This window comes from Aplysia californica, unplaced genomic scaffold (genome assembly GCF_000002075.1).
Source record: "Aplysia californica isolate F4 #8 unplaced genomic scaffold, AplCal3.0 scaffold00028, whole genome shotgun sequence".
Classification (NCBI taxonomy): domain Eukaryota; kingdom Metazoa; phylum Mollusca; class Gastropoda; order Aplysiida; family Aplysiidae; genus Aplysia; species Aplysia californica.
Window position 1 is genome coordinate 1,372,979 of NW_004797298.1, and position 18,136 is coordinate 1,391,114.

Below are 18,136 nucleotides of genomic sequence, written 5' to 3' on the forward strand. Positions count from 1 at the left end.
GAGAAGAAAAATTTTCGTCGCCATCTGGATTCGAACCCGAGATCTTTTGAATGAGAGGCAAACACCTTAACCTCTAGGCCACGAAAAACCCCAATCAGGATGATAGATGTTTGATAGGAAAGAAGGAGTTAATACTATACTACAAAACCTGCCAACCCTATGCTAAGTTTTGTTTGGAGCATGAAACCGCCATAACATTCTTTTCAAAATTAATGTGGATCAGCAAATCAGGCATTTTCACTGACTGTGAGCAGAACTTTCTTTTTTCCATTCCATTCTTTACACTTATTTTCCATATTACTTGAGAACTGTATCTGCATTCACTTGTATAAAACAAGGGAGTAAATGAAACAAATTCAAGATGTTTTACTCAAGAGATACCAAACATACAAAAGAACATCACAAAATAATATACACAATCGATTAAAAAACACAACAATTCCAAAGACTTTTATGAATTAACATTTAATACATAATCAGTGCCTTCTCTTCAAACACAATGAATCACAGCTGTAAATCATAATGAAAAAAGCATTTTTTTTTTAAATTAAGCTGCGACGTCTAGGCACATATCAGCATTACGTCGTTTTTCCAGAACTGTCACGGGTACTTGAAACAAGTTTGACAAGCATGGAAATTCATATACACAGAAAAACAAACACTTGTAAACTTCTTTTTTTTTAAGTACCTGTCACACAAAACCAAAATGTAACGGACAGTCACAGCTGAGAGGTACTTTCACCAACCTCACTGAATACAATGTAATAAGTTCTGGTGATGCCTATTGAAATGCCATTTCTCAGAGGTGACAGAGAATAATGATGCACATTCTGAACTACATAATTAAGTTATTTAAAAAAAGCTAGTACAAAAAAACTGCAATTTTTGTTCCCATCTGATTATGATAACAAAGGAACACATAAAAAATGTCAGTCTCTTTCTTATTCTATCAAATTCAGGCAATAAATACTTAAGCCTTAGCAGGCAGGGTATCCACGTCCTAGAAAAATTAGAAAAACAATGTAATTACCACAAATAAGGAAGTAAATATTTAAAACACAAAGCACCACTCTCGCGGCTATTGCTTAGGCTAATATAAATTCAAAAAAGTGTGGCTTCAAACTGATATGGAAATTTACTAATCCAGGGAAGAAAGTAACGCACTATAAATGCATTCTATAAAAGACTAGCTGCAAGAGATCATGCATTTCTCAATCATCACTCTATCATTCTAATCGCCCAAACTGTTCTTGTACTGAGCCCCTTTTACTTGCCAACCAACTCTGTCATTTCTGGAACAGCCTGCAAACAAAACACATCAAGGTATTAAGTATTGGACAAAAGGAAATTGAGTGTGGGCTGTCTCATCTCATCAAAAAATAGATTTCTCAAACCATAGCTTAGTCCTTAAAGGTGTTTACCTCCGAGGATGAATCTAATCACAAAACGTAGTGTTTTTTCCAATTTTATGAAAAGGAATAACAAACTTAAGTCAGATACATTCATTCCAGCCATTAGTTCTCACAGTATTAATAGCACTCTCTTCTGTTTTTAATAAACATTACAAATACGTTAATACTACTGAACATAGTATTTCACTTTCAGTTAATGGAAACACATAGACAAGATAACATTTTTTCAGAGCATAGAAAATGTAAGATAGACAGAAAGAAACAACAGAAGGAAAGAAAAGGAGTAGAATCTACCAGTGGTGCCCTTTAACCACCCACCTGAAGATATTAAACATTTACGATTCTGATTCTCTTTACTAACAAAACAGACGTTCATTTTAAATAAAATCCCCCTCAAACTGTACTTGTTGAGATGTGCTTTGGGATTTTATGGACTTTAAACAGCCTGGGGCGCTAGGGTTAGGCTTATTCTACATTCTTACAACTTGTAGGCCCTACTTGTATATTTTCACTTACTTTAAACAGGTCCTGAACCAGTCCATAGTCTGCCACTTGGAAAATGGGGGCCTCAGGATCCTTATTGATGGCAACAATCACTTTACTATCCTTCATGCCAGCCAAATGTTGAATAGCACCAGAGATGCCCACAGCAATGTAAAGTTCCTGAGTGAGAATACGAGATAAAATGTCAGCACACATTCAGACAAAAAATATGCACCCTTCATAATGCACAATTAAGTCATAAGAACAAAATATAGAGAATCTAATTTCAATGAACCAACACCGAGTCAGATTATTCTCAAGGTAATAAAACCACAACATAACAAGGCATTACCATTTTTATTTCATTTTGATGATGAATAGAACAAAACCGATGCAAGAACACTATACATTACATCTATCATGTAGCCTACATTAAAGACTTATAAGATTCTCAATTTCCATTTTCGACGCAGCTGTTACAGACAGACTTATACACCGTCAGCAAATAATATGACAGGAAATTATTTGTAAAGTGGGCAAATTGCAACATTCGTACAATAAAATAACTTGTTCTCAATACAAACCACAACTTTGAAAATTCATCATACCACTTAAAATGAGCTTTGCATAACACTTAAGCTTTTCTTTCCACACTCAACTAATTCTCAATAAATTACAACAGTGAGAAAGGAAAACTAAACTCGCAGACATTGGGGTGGTAACTAAAAAGTATGCCATAGGAATACAGTGGAATCCTGTTATAACGAGAGGGAGGGGACCGGTGCGAAATGTCCGTTATAGCAGGATTCTCGTTATTAGGGATCCAATAATAAATTCAAGGGAAATAGTAAAGTAGGCCTACTCTATAAGTTTGGCGTTCTGTTTATTCCTTTTTTTACCATATTTCCCCTGATGATGATTTTGTTCAACATGATCTCTAGATCTTACTTGATCAAAAATCGAATCAGGTTTCTTTCTCTAGCGCTAGCAATGTTGACAAGTCAGCTTTGGCGATCAGATAGAAGGGGCTCTGGCTCTAGGCTAACTTGCCCGCTGTGTTGTTCCCCATCCCACCACACCCTGTGGTGCGTTACGTCTGCTTGCTCACGTCACACATTCACTCCATCTATCACCGCATTGTGACCTCTCCATCCCGCTCCAGAGAAGTGAGAGGCACGGTATGCCTAGATAATCTAGACTGGGCTGGCCTATCACGTGATGCGTTCTGCTTGTGTGCGCATGCCACACCCTCCCCACTCATTCGCTGCGGCCTACATTGTTGGTTCGCAAGCGCTCTCTCGTTCTTTGTTTCGCTGGATCACCAACAACTTTCTCAACTGGCGAGGTTTTATATGTTTATTAATTGGTCTGTCTGCTGCGCCCAGCAGCAGCATTATTCTGCTATAACCGATTCGCGTGACTGTCTGATTGCGTAATAGCAGTATTTTATTTACAAAGATAAAGAAGGGAAAAAACTGGGTTTTAGAATAGTGTCTTTATAGCAGACTTCTCGTTGTTTCAGGACTCATTATAAGTGGACTCCACTGTACAAAAGATGACATGTAACCCCTCAAACAGCCCGTTACAAAAGCAATCTCAACTCACTGGTGCCACAATCTTGCCGGTCTGCCCAACTTGCATGTCATTAGGCACAAAGCCAGCATCTACCGCAGCACGAGAGGCTCCAACCGCAGCCTTGAGCTTGTCCGCCAGATCGTACAACAGTTTGAAGTTATCACCATTTTTCATGCCACGACCTTGTAGAGTAATATTTATTTAATGTTAATTCAAATGTAAACAAAAAAGTTGTTCAAGTACAAATCACTGTAGCCATAAATTACCAAAAATGTGTTTGCCTAGACAACTAACACTATTAGCTTACATCGACAATTTAAAAAAAAATAACACTCCAATTATAGAGTAGTTACAACCACTATACCAAGAATGTTAGAGGAGCAGTTGAAAAGTGATTGTAACCTTTACTGCCTCAGTTGCTTAGATTATTTCATTCACAGGGTGCAACCACCTTAGGCCCAGTCGGATACTTTTAACTGTAATCTATTCTCTTCTCTATGAAAAAATTGTACATGCTATCTTCTAAAACTTCACACAAACAGAATAAAAAAATGTTTTTCATGTTTGCAGAAAATTAGAGTCACAATCAGTATTGTCCGGGCTTGGGGAGCCAAGAAATCCAGTATTACCTTGGCCATAGGAATGTAAGTACTAAAAATAGCCTGGTGCTGTAATAGTTAAATGAATAGTAAAAACAAAAAAGGGCTTTTTAAAAAATTAATCGCACTCTGCCTTCATTTAGTAACATATGTGAAAAAAAGAGAAGGAAGAGCATTTGGCTGCTGTCATAACTTGTTTCCTACCATCACCAGCAGTTTGCAACTGGCGCTTCCCTTGCTTTCTGGCAGAGAGACATACTTTTGGCAAGATAAATTATAGAAATACTTCCAATCCAGAATTTCAAAATTACATACAAGCTTCTTTTTACACTCAAATTACATTTATTTGTACTGTCCGATAGGAAATTCAGTTCCCAGAAATGTTACAAAAACACATTTGAGTTTCTCTAAAACCACTTGGAAGAAATTATATTTTTTCAGATTGGCAGAGGAAAAAATTGTTGGCGATATAATTTCGTCAAAATAAAGGAAAACAAAATCAGAGGACATATACATCAAAATGAAAAGCAAATACAGTAAAACATATTTCACATTCCTCAGGTGAAAACAATAACGATTTAAAACTTGAGGAGTCCCCAAGACACTACTACTATAGAGGTCGCGTTCTCCCACACAACCAGAAAGTCATTTCCCCTAGACTTGAATTTGAATGTGACCTGGCAAAATAAACATATGACAGGCCTGATACAACCAAACAATACTAGCAAAACTAGTATGAGCCTCGGTAAATCTGGCTAGATTTCTTACCATTATTTTATGAAGATTCCATAAAAATCTTAACATACTGAATACAGGTACACATTACTAATACACATTCCTTCCATTGCAAATCATTTTAAGTCTATGCTTCAAGCAAATTCTTTTTTTATACATTGTGAATCCATCCACCTGCTGGAAAAATGTATCTTAAACTTCTAAATGTGCATCCATGAACAAGGAAAATTAGTCCTTACCTCCAGCAACAACAGTTTTAGCACTTGCAAGTTCTGGTCTGTCGCTCTTGCTCAATTCCTGACCAACAAAGTCAGACAGGTCATTCGTGACAGCATCAGCAGAAACTGAAAGATGTTTTAGAAAGTGTCAAATGTGGAACTAATACTACAAAGCAACATTTGATCAGTAACTAGGAACATATTAGTGATTTACAGAAACAACAGTCTTACAAATGTTAAGGGAAGACCCAGTTCGACGATCCCAGAGAATATCGATAAAGTTTCTAAAAATGTTGATTGTTTTTTTTGTTGTGGAAAAACGTTCTTTGACATCTGTTCTATCGGGTCACAATCATGAAACTTCTGAGAAAAAACCCAAAATGACCTAAAAGGGTGTTTGAAAAGTGTTGAACTAAAAATCCTTTTAAAAATTCCACTTTTTTCTGTTTTTCTCAAAATCTGCTTTAAGACACATGTGACCTCCTTGATGCAAGGAGTATATAAAAACTACTGAAGCTAGAAGCTTCAATTTTGGCATACAGGTGCTTTAAAATCTATTCTGGAGATGTATGCAAGGAAATTGGGAAATATAGGTAACTTGTGGAAATATTCAAATTTTTTGTAACATATACCCCAAAGTTTAGTCAACTGACTCTAGGGGGTCCATTGACTTTGGGCTCTTTTTTTATTTATAAAGACAGGTCAAAATCCTTATATAGATCCACAGTCCATATAAGTTTGCACCTGTGTGCTAAATTTCAGGCTGTAGTTTCAATACTTTCTATGAAATTCTTCTGCACTAAGAAACTGGTTTGAAAATCCAAGATGGCCACCACAGACACCCATTGTTCAGAAAAAATCAACAAATTCACCCTTAGTACGTCCTATTTATCTATGAACTTCTTGCACAATTACATAAAAGTGTGTAAAAGTCATTCGTTTAGAAATTTTTTCTATATAAAGATTTTAAAAAAAGAAAAACTGACACACAAACAGGGAAGTCCTCCCACAAGGGCCCAACACATGAAACAAAAACTTCCAGAAATCTAGAATTGTTACCATTTTCTGTTGCTGCACTGCCTCCAGTTTCAGCTGCTTCAAAGGCTGTTCCTCGCACAGTGATCACTTTCACTGGTTCGTTGGAGGTCAAAGTCTGAATAGCATTACCTTCAAAAAGGAAGATGAATCAAAATGTTACATTTACGGCAAATCGCTCGTCAAAATTAAATTACAGTATATCACTGAACAAAAATTAGCATGATTTCATCCATGAACAACAAATAGGTCCTTTTATAGGTGGGCTCCATATTGCACCCTCTGGGGTCTATTCTCAGCTAAACCAAAACCTAAGCAAACACATCAGTGTGAAAATGAGCTTATGAGAAGACATAAAATGTACCAAAGACAGAAACTAAACTTACAACAAAAAGTTAATATCCATGGAAGGCATTCCACTAGCATTTGTTGTATGCCGAGCAGACTATTTTTTCTTAGGTTTCTAGATTTGCTGGGGTTGAGTGACATTGAAGCCATGGTTTTGAATGTGTACTTGTACTTGTTGAAGGGCAGACAGTCTCGACATACCACCACAGCCTTGCAGTCCAAGGCCAAGAACACTGACTAGATGGTTGCCCAATGTTGTAGCATCCAAGCCAGGATGAGAGTCTGTTGTCACCCGCTCTAGCTGCTTACCATTGGCCTGCTGCCACCAATTTCAATGCTACGGCTGTGAACAATGCTCAGACCTTCATCTGCTGCACATGACAGAGATCATGTTGTACACTGCTGCAGTCGACAACGGCAAGAGTCACTGAACTCATTGTTAATGGCCTTCAAGAATACTCTCTTCGTCTCTATTAAACTTTTTCCAGTCCATTATTTCCAAGTTTTAAAAAAACTAGAGTTACCATTCTTGCACTTCCATACGCTTATTGTCAAATAATTTTGTAGCTGTTTGGAGGGAAAGTTATTACTGTTTTAGTGTGAGTACCTAGATTTGTGGGTGTGGCAGGAGGCAGCCCAGGTGGGTGTGTCTGCTCAAGGAGGCAACTCAGGAGGAAATGGGTTAAGTGGTTGACCGAAACCTTCTGGCATGTGGCTGTTTCCACTCAGTGAGCCTCATCCATTCTGGCTGTTAATATCAATAAGGTAAGCGCCCCCTGATGTCATGCTAGAACACCAGTCCATGAAACAAATATCACTGTGTTACATGCTATCATCATCATTGCCTTTCTCCCACTGCTCCAGGGTATAGGCCACGAACAAACACTTTCCACCTTTCTCTATCCTAGGCTAGCCTCTTGATGTTATTCCACGTCTTCCCACTTTTCTGTACATCAATTTCAATGATTCTTCTCCATACAAGTTACCAGTAGCAGAAGTTTCCCTGAGTTAATTCTGCAACACAAGGAAGATGACAAACACAGAAGTATCTATGCTCACAAAGACATCAGCATCCTGCAGATTTTATTACCATAATTTCTTTTTGTTCTTGAGTTTTCTTGTATCAGATGGAGTGATATATATCACCATGAGAGTCTATATAAGACTATACTACATAAGAAGAAGAATTAAGATGCTGGTAAAATACCTAAGAAGTATAAATTCATCATCTCTTTACCTGCATAAATTGTTCTGACAAAGGTGCTGTCGTCTTTCACTCCAATAATATCGGATATGGGAGAGACGTCCAACTTGGCTGCAAGTCGAGGCATTACATTCTGAGGAACATACACTTTACTGAGAGTACAAAGAAGTATGTTTGGACATAGCTCACAGGGCATTCAGTCAGCAAGGGTAGCACTATACCTCTGCCGAGAGCATAAGCTAAAAAAAAAAAGAACTTTCATTCGTATTCTAATGGATCCCTTATCAACAGGTCATCTAAACCGACTCATAAACTGATAAATTAACACTTACAAAACTGTTTTTTAATCCTTGAGATTGATAAATTTGTGCACAGATGTCCTCCACCCCAGATCTTTTCTTTCTCTCCTTCCCACCCTCCTCCAAACCAGCAATAATCTGAAGGTGAAATGCTAACAGCAGTTGAGTTGTCTCCGCCCATGTTCCCGGTTGCAAGGAAGAAAGGAAAATACGGAATCTTAGGCGAAAGGGATCAAACCCAATTCATCAGACGAGGAATCCACAGTGAATGAAGGTCAAGCCCACAATTGTGAGCGTGCCTGGTGAAAGGGACCACATGACACATTTTGAAGAATCCTGTTTTTTTGTATTTAACATGTACAGAGATCATTTCTGAACAATATGCTTTTTGAATTTTAAAGATATCTTCAGTACTTTTTGAGATATGGGTGATTTTGAAGGGCAGGGTACGGAAACAAAGTTTTGAGAAATACGGCACTAAAGTTTCCCCTTCGTTTCTGCTTCAAATAGATAGATCTACGCTTCGAGACGACCTGACAACACAATCGCTACTAACAAATCAATTTTAAAAAGCATTAAAGATGAAAGAACAGCTTCAAAGTGTTTATATTACGTCTTCAAAACAAATTCATCACCACCTTGAGCAAGACTTTTCAAGAAATAGATCTAGGTTTGCTCAAGGCAGAAAAATGCGATACAAGTTTGTTCTCCAAAAAGACGAAAGGGTATAGATGCGCAAAGCTTCGCTTTGTTTACACGTTCTTGATATTCATGCGCACTACCTGAAACTAGAGAGAGGAAAGAATGACCTAAATTTTGGTATGCAATGTGATAGGGTCGACTTTATGAATGGACAGGAGAAACCATCCGCAGTGTGTACTCGGAAAACCAATTTTCTCACGCATTTTTGGGGATTATGCAAGATAATATGTTGTGTTTAAAAAAATGTATTTTCAAGTACAAGAAACTCAAGTCCTTATAAATATTGATATATTAATGGTTTAAGAATCCATTTTTAATGGAACTTAGTTTTTATCAAAAAATATATTTTTGACCTTTGAAGCCTGATATCTCGGTTCCAGCAAATGCGTCTTGAGGTCTCTTTCACCAAGCCCGCATACAATTGGTCAAATGCCCCCCCCCCCCTCACTTTGAAATATACTGACATTACAGTAATCATACAAGAATTTAAGGATAAGATGACTTGTGGCTTCTGCTGTCCGATGAGACCAATTTTGGCAGAGACAAGTTTGCCATATTTTGAACATTTAAAAGTTCAACTTCCATATGTGGATCTGCGCAGCTTGCATCTTTCTCTCTTGATTTCAGTATGTCTTATTCATGAAGCCTCATATGATTTGCTGCCCACTATGACTACTGCTCTCCAACTGGGTCTGTCAGAAGCTAAGCTCTCCCATATTGAAGAATTTATGTTGAAGTCCTTCACTGATGCTCAATGGACAATGCAATGATCACAAATTGTCTGTTTGATTCATCAGTTATGCTCGTTTGGTTCCCCCCCCCCCCCTTTAAATCATTGTATAAAATGCAGGATCTTAACTGAATGGAATCTTTCAGAGCAGGGTTTAAAGAGGTAAAAATTATGGGTTTTTTAAATACTGGATCTTAAGCGAACCGGGACCCTAAGCAATGAGATCTTGGGTGGAGACTCATTTTTCACATCACATTAAAGAAGGCATTCTCCAAACAGTTATTCGGAGTGAGGCAGATTCAGTAAAGTAAATCAGTACCTTGCCAATAGCTGTGGCTGGAGCAAGGATGTGAGAGAAATTAAACTGGTTTTGAGTTGCCAAAAGAAATGGTGTGATCGACTCTGTGGAATAAAAACATAAAAGCAAATATTACATGAGTGTGTGCACAATGCAAAATTACTGCATAAGCTAAGCAATAAAAGAAAATTCTACAATCTGGATCCAGCAGCTTAGATTACTTTTGTTAATTTACTATGTAACAAACATCAAAAAGATTCTTTAAATTTACAAGAACATTAAGTTATTCCATGTTGGAAACTCTTTCCATATCCCTGATATATCATAATAATATTATGTAATTAAAGGCAATATTTATTCCCAGTAAAGAGGCTACTAATAGTACATTTAATTTTCAACAGTCTGAAAGATTTTTTCTTCACACAGCTGCCACAAAATCCCAATCCAGCTAATCTTTGTACAGAACCTGGAAGAAATCCTTTGAAGACGTCACTGTCAGCCAGAAGTACCTTGGAAACACCTTTGATTTGACTGACTTCTTCAGCAACCTGGAAAGAACCGAGTTGCAGGTAAAATTGACAAGAATACATTCAATCCACATCCATTATCAAAGAGACTTACTGACTTACTCTTTATGAAATTTCATAAATGCTCGTCAAGACCAGAGTTTACACAGAGTGTGGAAACAACATGCAATAATGACGTCAAATGCAGGTCTCAGTCTTGTTCATGGCTTTCCCTGTCCAGTTTTTAACACACTGCAAATGCAGTGTCATGAAAACAAAAAAAGCAAATGAATTGCAATAAATTTTTGCCATACTGCGGCCAAGCTTGGTTCACGGATGAAACATCCAGATCTGTAAAATGTTATTCATATTTAGAACACAGGATTTTCACTGCTTACAAAAAAATATAAAAACTTTAATTATTTTTTTCAAAGCTCATAAAAAACTGCATGGACACGATATGGTTTTTTCATACCTTGCCAGTCTAAATATTATTACAGTAAAAATGTGTATATCGTTTCTAAGGTGAGGCACCTGTTTGTCAGTAGTCACACAAGCATGAACAGACAAGAACAAATTAAATTCTAACCTCAAAATTATGAGTAAAACCTTATCACACCACAGCTCACAACCCGTACACCTACCTTAGCACACTGACTGCCAAGAACTAAGCAGGAAACCTCTCCACCAAGCTTAGTGGCTGCTGTGACTGCATTGAGAGTAACTGGGGTCAGTTTTTCATTGTTGTGCTCAGCAATGACCAGAGTGCTCTTCAAACGCCTGAGCAACCCAAACTAAGAAGAGAATTACAAATATGTACAAAAATTAATCATTACATAAAGAAAAGCACTGCAAATATATGACCCTAATTTTTCTGAAACACATAACATTTCAAATTAAACTACATTTTACCACAACACTCCAAATCTAACATCTACTAAACATCGTTTCCAAACATGATAAAAAACCTGTCTCATATATATATCTCCACCACATTGTACGGGTTGTAAGCTGGGAGGCAACATTTTTTCAGGAAAGCAAAATTCTTTCCTTTTAAAATTTCTTTTGCATCTAGAACCCAAGTTCAAGGATACCATTTTAGTTTTGGCTTCGGGCAAATATTAAATTTCTTGTGAAAATATACCATAATATTAATAACAATGGGTGTGTCAGTACATTTCGCTTTCCTTTTCCCACACTGATAAAAAGAGCTCTGTTAACATGCTTTGGCCTATCATTTTACTCAACTGAACTTACCTACCAGCTGGTTGACTGTCACAAAATTCACAATCACAATTATATTGGTAAGATTTCAGATAAGACATGGTTCAAATAAAATATTTTTTCACTTCCTCCAAGAGTAAGAACTTTGTTTTAAAGGGTTTGGTAATCTTTGCAAATATAAAAGAGCAATTACAGTCGAACCTGTGTAAGACGGCCATCCACTGTCAGGGAGAAAAGTGGCCGTATAAGACAGGTGGCCATCTTAGGCCAGACTGATTAAGATGAAGAAAACAAACCATTCTCTTCTGAGATCCCTACTGAAGTTAGTAGCAATTGTTGTTGTTGTTGTTGTTGTTCTCACTTTTTTTTTTTTTTTTTTGGCTGCTTTTGTGCAAGGGTGACAATAAAACGAAATGTGTCAGACAAGGCACAAGGAGGACTGGGTAAAACAATCACATGGGTCGCCACCACTCCGAGAACGAGCGATGACCATTGTTACTTTGTTACAGACTGGGTAAACAGTGACCCCTCATCTCACTTACGATTTGTGTATAAATTCTGGGCGGGGCTTATGGGTTATGAAGGATCACAGGCTTACCTCACCAGCAGCTGAAAATTTGTTCCCTATTGGTCAACAGTGGGAGGGGCCTACGCAACATGATCGGTTGGAGGGAACTACCTAACAACAATGACAGGTGATTGAATTATGACGGCTCACCCACAACGCCAGGGGCCAATGCATGATTTATGACAAAACGTAATGGAGTCACTAAGGTCGCAGTCTAAGACAGGGGTATTTGCTTGGTGTGATAAGGGTTGTGTGTTAAAATATGGTGGCCGCGGACGTGTTGGACAGGTGCCTGTTTCACACAGTTAAATTATAGAAAAAACGCAAGGGGGGATATGGACAGTGGCCGTTTGTACAGGGTCAGGGCAGGTTCGACTGTATATATTTGATTGTGTCTTTTTAAGTTTTCTCAAGTTTGCCACTAACAGACATCTTGTACTGGAGGTTAGGGATGTTTACTAGCTGAACCCTCAAATGATGACTACTTTTGGATCCCTTACTTTTTATCCATGCGGAAAATAAGATGTTACCGTACACTGTTTGTTTACCAACTAAATATGAAAGTCAGGAAATACAGTGACAAACTGAAGACAAGGAAAACACCAGGGTCAAATGAGTTACTCTCTGTGGATCAAAAACATGGAAGTTTACAAAACAATCTTTTAGAAAACTACAGGTACACATATATCAACAGCAGCTTATGACTGACTACACTAAAACATTCATTCATTGGCCTGACACCATAAGAAATGAACAACTATGGCAGAAAAGAAATCCATAGAAAATAGAAGAGAAATCAGAAAGAGAAAATGAAAGTGGATGTACCTCTTGAGAAAACTGCAAACAAACATTACCCACCAAGCCTTCAGATGAAATTCACAAGGAAGGAAACAGAAATAAAGGTATCAGATCAACCCTCCTAATGAATTTAATTGTCTATTGTTCTGTTTCAAATCAGTAATTGGCAAGTGCATGGGAATTCATCTTTTTGTCAAAACCACATCTTTTGCGTTTGACAGCAAAGCATCAAACTGCAGCACCACAGTCGTCAGAATTCTAATAAGTACTTGTAAGGGAAATATATATATTTCATGTAGAGCATTAAGGTGGTTTGCACTGCAGAAAATGTCATTCATAAATTTAGTGAATTCAGTCATTTTTGTTTTGAACATGGCATAGAGAGCAATTTTAAATTAAAAATAAAAAGAATTATTACCATAACTTCCAGTCAGATTTTTCAGAGTCCTTTTCTCATGCTCATCTATGACTATGACAACAAAAAATGTCATCACAGTAGGCCCTATTAGATGTGCAGAAAACTGAGATTTAGAAAAGACTATTTTAATTCTTTAGATAGTGTGTCACGTGTGGTGTAATAGTCATCTCTCAGCGCGAGTAACTGCTTAGTAGTGTGGGTGCTCATTGGCATGATCCGTTCAATTCGATTTGGTAAGCAGGGCGACTCGCAGCCTAAAAAACAAAATAAATATTTTCAGGCAGCGAATCGGGCAGCAAAGAGTGACACACTCTCGAGCTTCCTGATCTAGATTCTCTGACAGTGCACAAGGGGCCAAAGAAGGATTGCATAGATAGTCTCTGCATTTAAATCAATCTCCGGCCCAGAGCGGCGAGCAGTGACGCCTCCATTCCCTTGCAATTTAAAGTTTGAATGGCAGTTCAACAAATGAGAAGTTTGTTGTTGATGAATGCAAATCTTTAGCCGTACTTAGATCTAGGTTCGGCCCTATTGACTCAAACCTGTTAAGTACACAGGTCTCATTAGATCTAGATCTAGTAATTATTCAGGTTCAAATACATGCAAGTCAGTAAGGCACCTTTTGGTTTTGTCTGAAATACAAAAACAAATACTAGGCATTGCAAACTAAAAATTTCATTTACAATTCAGCCATCAATATTAAGTACGGCTAGCTAGCCGTCCTTTTACAAGTACGGCTAGCCTGGCAGTCTAGCCGTCCTTAAGTACGGCTAGACTGCCAGTCTAGCCGTACTTATCTTAGGCCCTATTAACATTAGAAAACAGGAGGTTTAAAATACATGCACTGTCATTAAGGCCCCTGGTTTCGTCTCAAATACAAATACTTTAGGTACTGCACACTAAAAGGGTATATTTACAATTCAGTAGGCCTATTTTTTGTAAATAGGTCAGTCTAGCCATCATATTAAGAATAAGTACGGCTAGACTGCCAGTCTAGCCGTCATTAAGTACGGCTAGCCTCTTCCTTAGGTACTGCAAACTAAAAATTTATCTTTTTACAATTCAGTAGGCCTATTTTTTTTACGAAGTGACTATTTTTCCGAACGTTAGGAGAAATAGTGCCGATCTTTATTTCTCCGAACGGTTTCCGGCTTCCGGTCTCATGATTTTTTGCCAATATTTATAGCGAGAGTTCGGCGCCAACTTTCATTCTGCCCCTCTGGTCTTGGAAGGAACACCGCATGGCAAGCCCGCCTACATACACCCTTCAGTAACAACCACCGCACACCCACCACCATCATGCACATGTACACACACAAACTTATACACACACTAACTAAACATGATCAGTGGGCAACTTTTGAACGTATGACGAGCTGAGCTGTGGATGGAGAGACAGTGTGAGTGAAAGAGCGGGTGAAAGGAAGAATGTACGAGTGTATCCACAGGCGACAGCAACTACAAGAAAGAAGACGACACCGACCCCCCCTCCCCCCCCCACCCCCACCCCCACCCCCACCCCCCCGCCTGGTCCACAGCTCACGAACGAAAGGAATGTGGCTAAGGCAGTGTTTTGCCTATATTATTGTCCATGGTTCGCAGGGTGCAAGGGAATGAGTGAGATTTTCTTAGTGTGTGCCTGGAGGGAGGGGGTGGGGTGTGAGAGAACACGGGAATTGGATGGATGAGTGAAACTGAAAGAGAGGAACGACTCATGAGCCCTGGAGTGAATGGATCCTGTGTTTCTATTTTTGTATACTTTGAACTGTCATGTTACTGAATAAAGGCTGAAATAAAGCCCGAAAAATAAACACACACACACACTCCTCACTCTCCACTTACACACTTACTACCACACACAGACACACTCACACACGCACATGCATACACACACACACACACACACACACACACACACAGGAGCAAATTTTTGGGTCTATATCTATTTCAATTTTCAAGAGCTAGTCTAGAGATTTTTAGATGAGTGTAAAAACGTGAAAAAGAAAGGTTTCACAACAGGATGAAATCAAAATTAGAACAGCCCATAAACAACCACAAAAATTAACAAATAAGGGCATGTGTCCACCTGTCCGAAGAAGATTGGCTGTTTTAACCATAAATGAGCGTAAATTTTTTTTAAAGTACAGGATATTACATACATGTAAATTATGGAATCACAGTGTCAGTCCATGTAATCGGTTTTGGTGGAACGTACTCTCTAACATAAGACATTAATCTACATGTACATGTATATACAGTCGAACCTGTGTAAGACGGCCACCCATTGTCAAGGAGAAAAGTGGTTGTATAAGACAGGTGGCCGTCTTAGGCAGGACTGATCGATATGAAGAAAACAAACCATTCCTTTCTGAGAAAACAAACCCTTCCTTTCTTAGGTCCCAACCGAAGGTAGTTGCATTGTTGTTGTTGTTTTCGCTGGGTTTTCTTTTGTTGCTGCTTTTGTGCACGGGTGACAATAAAACGAAATGTGTCAGACAAGGAGGACCAAGTGCTATGGTAAAACAAACACCCGTACTACCACTTGGAGAACAAGCGACGCTTCTGTCACAAGTTCATGTTGACGTCCATTGTTACTTTGTTACAGACTGGGTAACAGTGACCACTCATCTCACTTGCGATTTGTGTATGGGTTCTGGGCAGGGCTTATGGGTTATGAGGGATCACACGCTTACCTCACCAGCAGCTGAAAATTAATTTTGTTACCTATTGGTCAACAGTGGGAGGGGCCTAAGCAACATGATCAGTTGGAGGGACTAACTAACAACGACATGCTTTTAGATTATGACGGCTCGCCTACAACGCCAGGGGATAATGCACAATTTATGACAAAGCGTAATGGAGTCACTGAGATGGCCGTCTAAGACAGGTGTTTTTGCTTTGTGTGATAGGGGTTGTGTGTTGAAATATGGTGGCCGTGGCCGCGTTGGACAGGTGCCCGTTTTACACAGTTAAATTATATCGAAAAAACGCAAGGGGGGAAATGGAAAGTGTCCGTTTGTACAGGTGGCCGTCTTATAGAGGTGGCCGTCAGGGCAGGTTCGACTGTATATATATATTTAGAATCTAATGAAGGTAGGAACATCAAATCAAATGACGTTACACTATGCAACCCCCCCCCCCCCTTTTCCCCAACAAAAAAATTGATAGAAAAACAACACATCAGAACAATAACAAGAAAAAAAATTACACACTAACAAAAAAACACACCACAAAGAGTCAAAGAGGGAAAAATAAGTAACTCTAACGTATTCAATAAATCAACGGGGTGACAACAAGTGAGAAAGAGACTAAAAGTGAAGCTAAGTGAACTTTCTTTTCAAAAGTAAAGAGGTTCAGTTTCTTTCGGTTAAATTTGACTTTTATTCCCTGAACAAAAAATTCCAAAAAATCGAGCCACGATTGATTGGTCACGGCTGCGACGAACACGCTAGTTCTATGTGTCGTTATCAATTACCCTCCGTAGATCTAGATCTAGACAGCACACGAGTGAACAACAAACATTAAGTTTAAGAGCAGCACCCTTCATAGGCAACACGTCATATCTGTAGCAAAAAACTGTTTGGAACTGTAGCATTTCTTTATATATAAATATTTACTGCGGACATTTTTTTGGACCGATTGAACCATATTGTAAAATTGTATACAATCTTTGGTAGGCCTATACTCTATATAATATCTGAAATTTGCGGGAAAGGATGTGATTTCAGAGTGTTCAGAGAAATAGTGTCCAGCTTTATTTTCCCGAACGTTCGGAGAAATAGTGCCTAGCTTTATTTTCCCGAACGTTCGGAGAAATAGTGCCCAGCTTTATTTTCCCGCCGAACGTTCGGAGAAATAGTGCCGGCCTTTTTTTTATGGTCAGTCTAGCCATCATATTAAGAATAAGTACAGCTAGCCCAGCTGTCTAACCGTACTTAAGAACAACTAGTCAACCAGTCTAGCCGTACTCCGCCAGTCTAGCCGTCAATAACTTGTCATTTGTCATTTTAAGTACGGCTCTAGCCTCTTCCAAAAGATATTAAGATTTGAATCTCCAAAATAGAATCTAGATCTAGATTTAGATCTACATTGTTGATCTTCTCTTATTAGGTGTAGATCTAGATCTAGATCTAGATCTAGATCTAGAATAATCTAGTCTAATCTAGAGATCTAAATCAAACTAAGCAAAAAAGTCACATCACAGCATGACCTTTGAACATTGCATGAACACCGCATTCTTGTGACGACTGAAGATTGAAGACTGAGAATGAATGTTTGATCTTGGCTATCTAGGATACATCTATTATGCTTTGATTAAGCCAACACTATTTTAACAACATTCTTTCGTAATCAATTTATTCCCTGCGTCAGAGGTATAAAATGAGGTCTGCACTAACGTGTTACACTCGGTGAGTGTAGAGTCTAGTGTAGGAGTGTGTATGGAAGATCTGCTGTGCTTTTGGCCCCTGGTGCTGTCGAACTTCTAAGACAGAATGAAGAACATTCCATAATTCGTAACAAAATACTCAGTTACAACAGTCCAGAAGTAAAAACTTACGGTTCTGCTACACGTCTGTCGTCCCGTAGAGAACATCGTATGCTTTTGACCCGAATTCACAAGTTCTATCAACACAGGCAGAATAATTTGGAATGGACTGTGACCGTCAGTCCACAGGCTTGCTCTACTTACTTAGCTCTAGTTGGCTATATTACGTAGTCAAACTTTTGAAGTTACCAAACAGGTCAAGGATGGGCGGTCACCGCCATAATTTGTTTTGCAATAATATGGAACGGAGTACACGCCCATGTCTCATGTCTCTGGTCTCATCAGAGAGTATTTAATTATATTTCAGTGTCTCTGGTCTCATTGAAGACAATAAAAATTGACAATCGAGCAAAGACCAACTGTAGCTCGAAATAATGTAAACAAACATGAATTTACATTATTAAATACTACTTTACATTACAAGGAATACATGAATAT

The 18,136-nt window shown here is 38.4% G+C and overlaps 1 protein-coding gene across 1 annotated transcript; it reads right to left on the reverse strand.

Annotated features, from left to right (window-relative positions):
* Positions 1-446: 446 nt before the first annotated feature.
* LOC101854546 (electron transfer flavoprotein subunit alpha, mitochondrial) lies at positions 447-17,861 on the reverse strand. Its single transcript, XM_005091339.3, has 10 exons — positions 17,711-17,861; positions 10,789-10,938; positions 10,105-10,186; positions 9,660-9,742; positions 7,643-7,742; positions 6,082-6,189; positions 5,044-5,148; positions 3,501-3,652; positions 1,929-2,075; positions 447-1,302 (listed from the first exon to the last, which is right to left on the reverse strand). Exons 1-10 carry the CDS (start codon positions 17,744-17,746, stop codon positions 1,267-1,269), a joined length of 999 nt encoding a protein of 332 aa, XP_005091396.1. The 5' UTR covers positions 17,747-17,861; the 3' UTR covers positions 447-1,266.
* Between the last annotated feature and the right edge of the window lie 275 nt (positions 17,862-18,136).

Bases quoted from the DNA above. Each gene is read 5' to 3' on its own strand.
- LOC101854546 (XM_005091339.3), bottom strand. From the start codon at position 17,746: ATGTTCTCTACGGGACGACAGACGTGTAGCAGAACC. The intron at 10,187-10,788 runs GTAGGTGTACGG...GGTTCTTTCCAG, and splicing joins TTGGCAGTCAGTGTGCTAAG to GTTGCTGAAGAAGTCAGTCA. The intron at 5,149-6,081 runs GTAACAATTCTA...AACATCTTTCAG, and splicing joins CAGTGCAGCAACAGAAAATG to TTTCTGCTGATGCTGTCACG.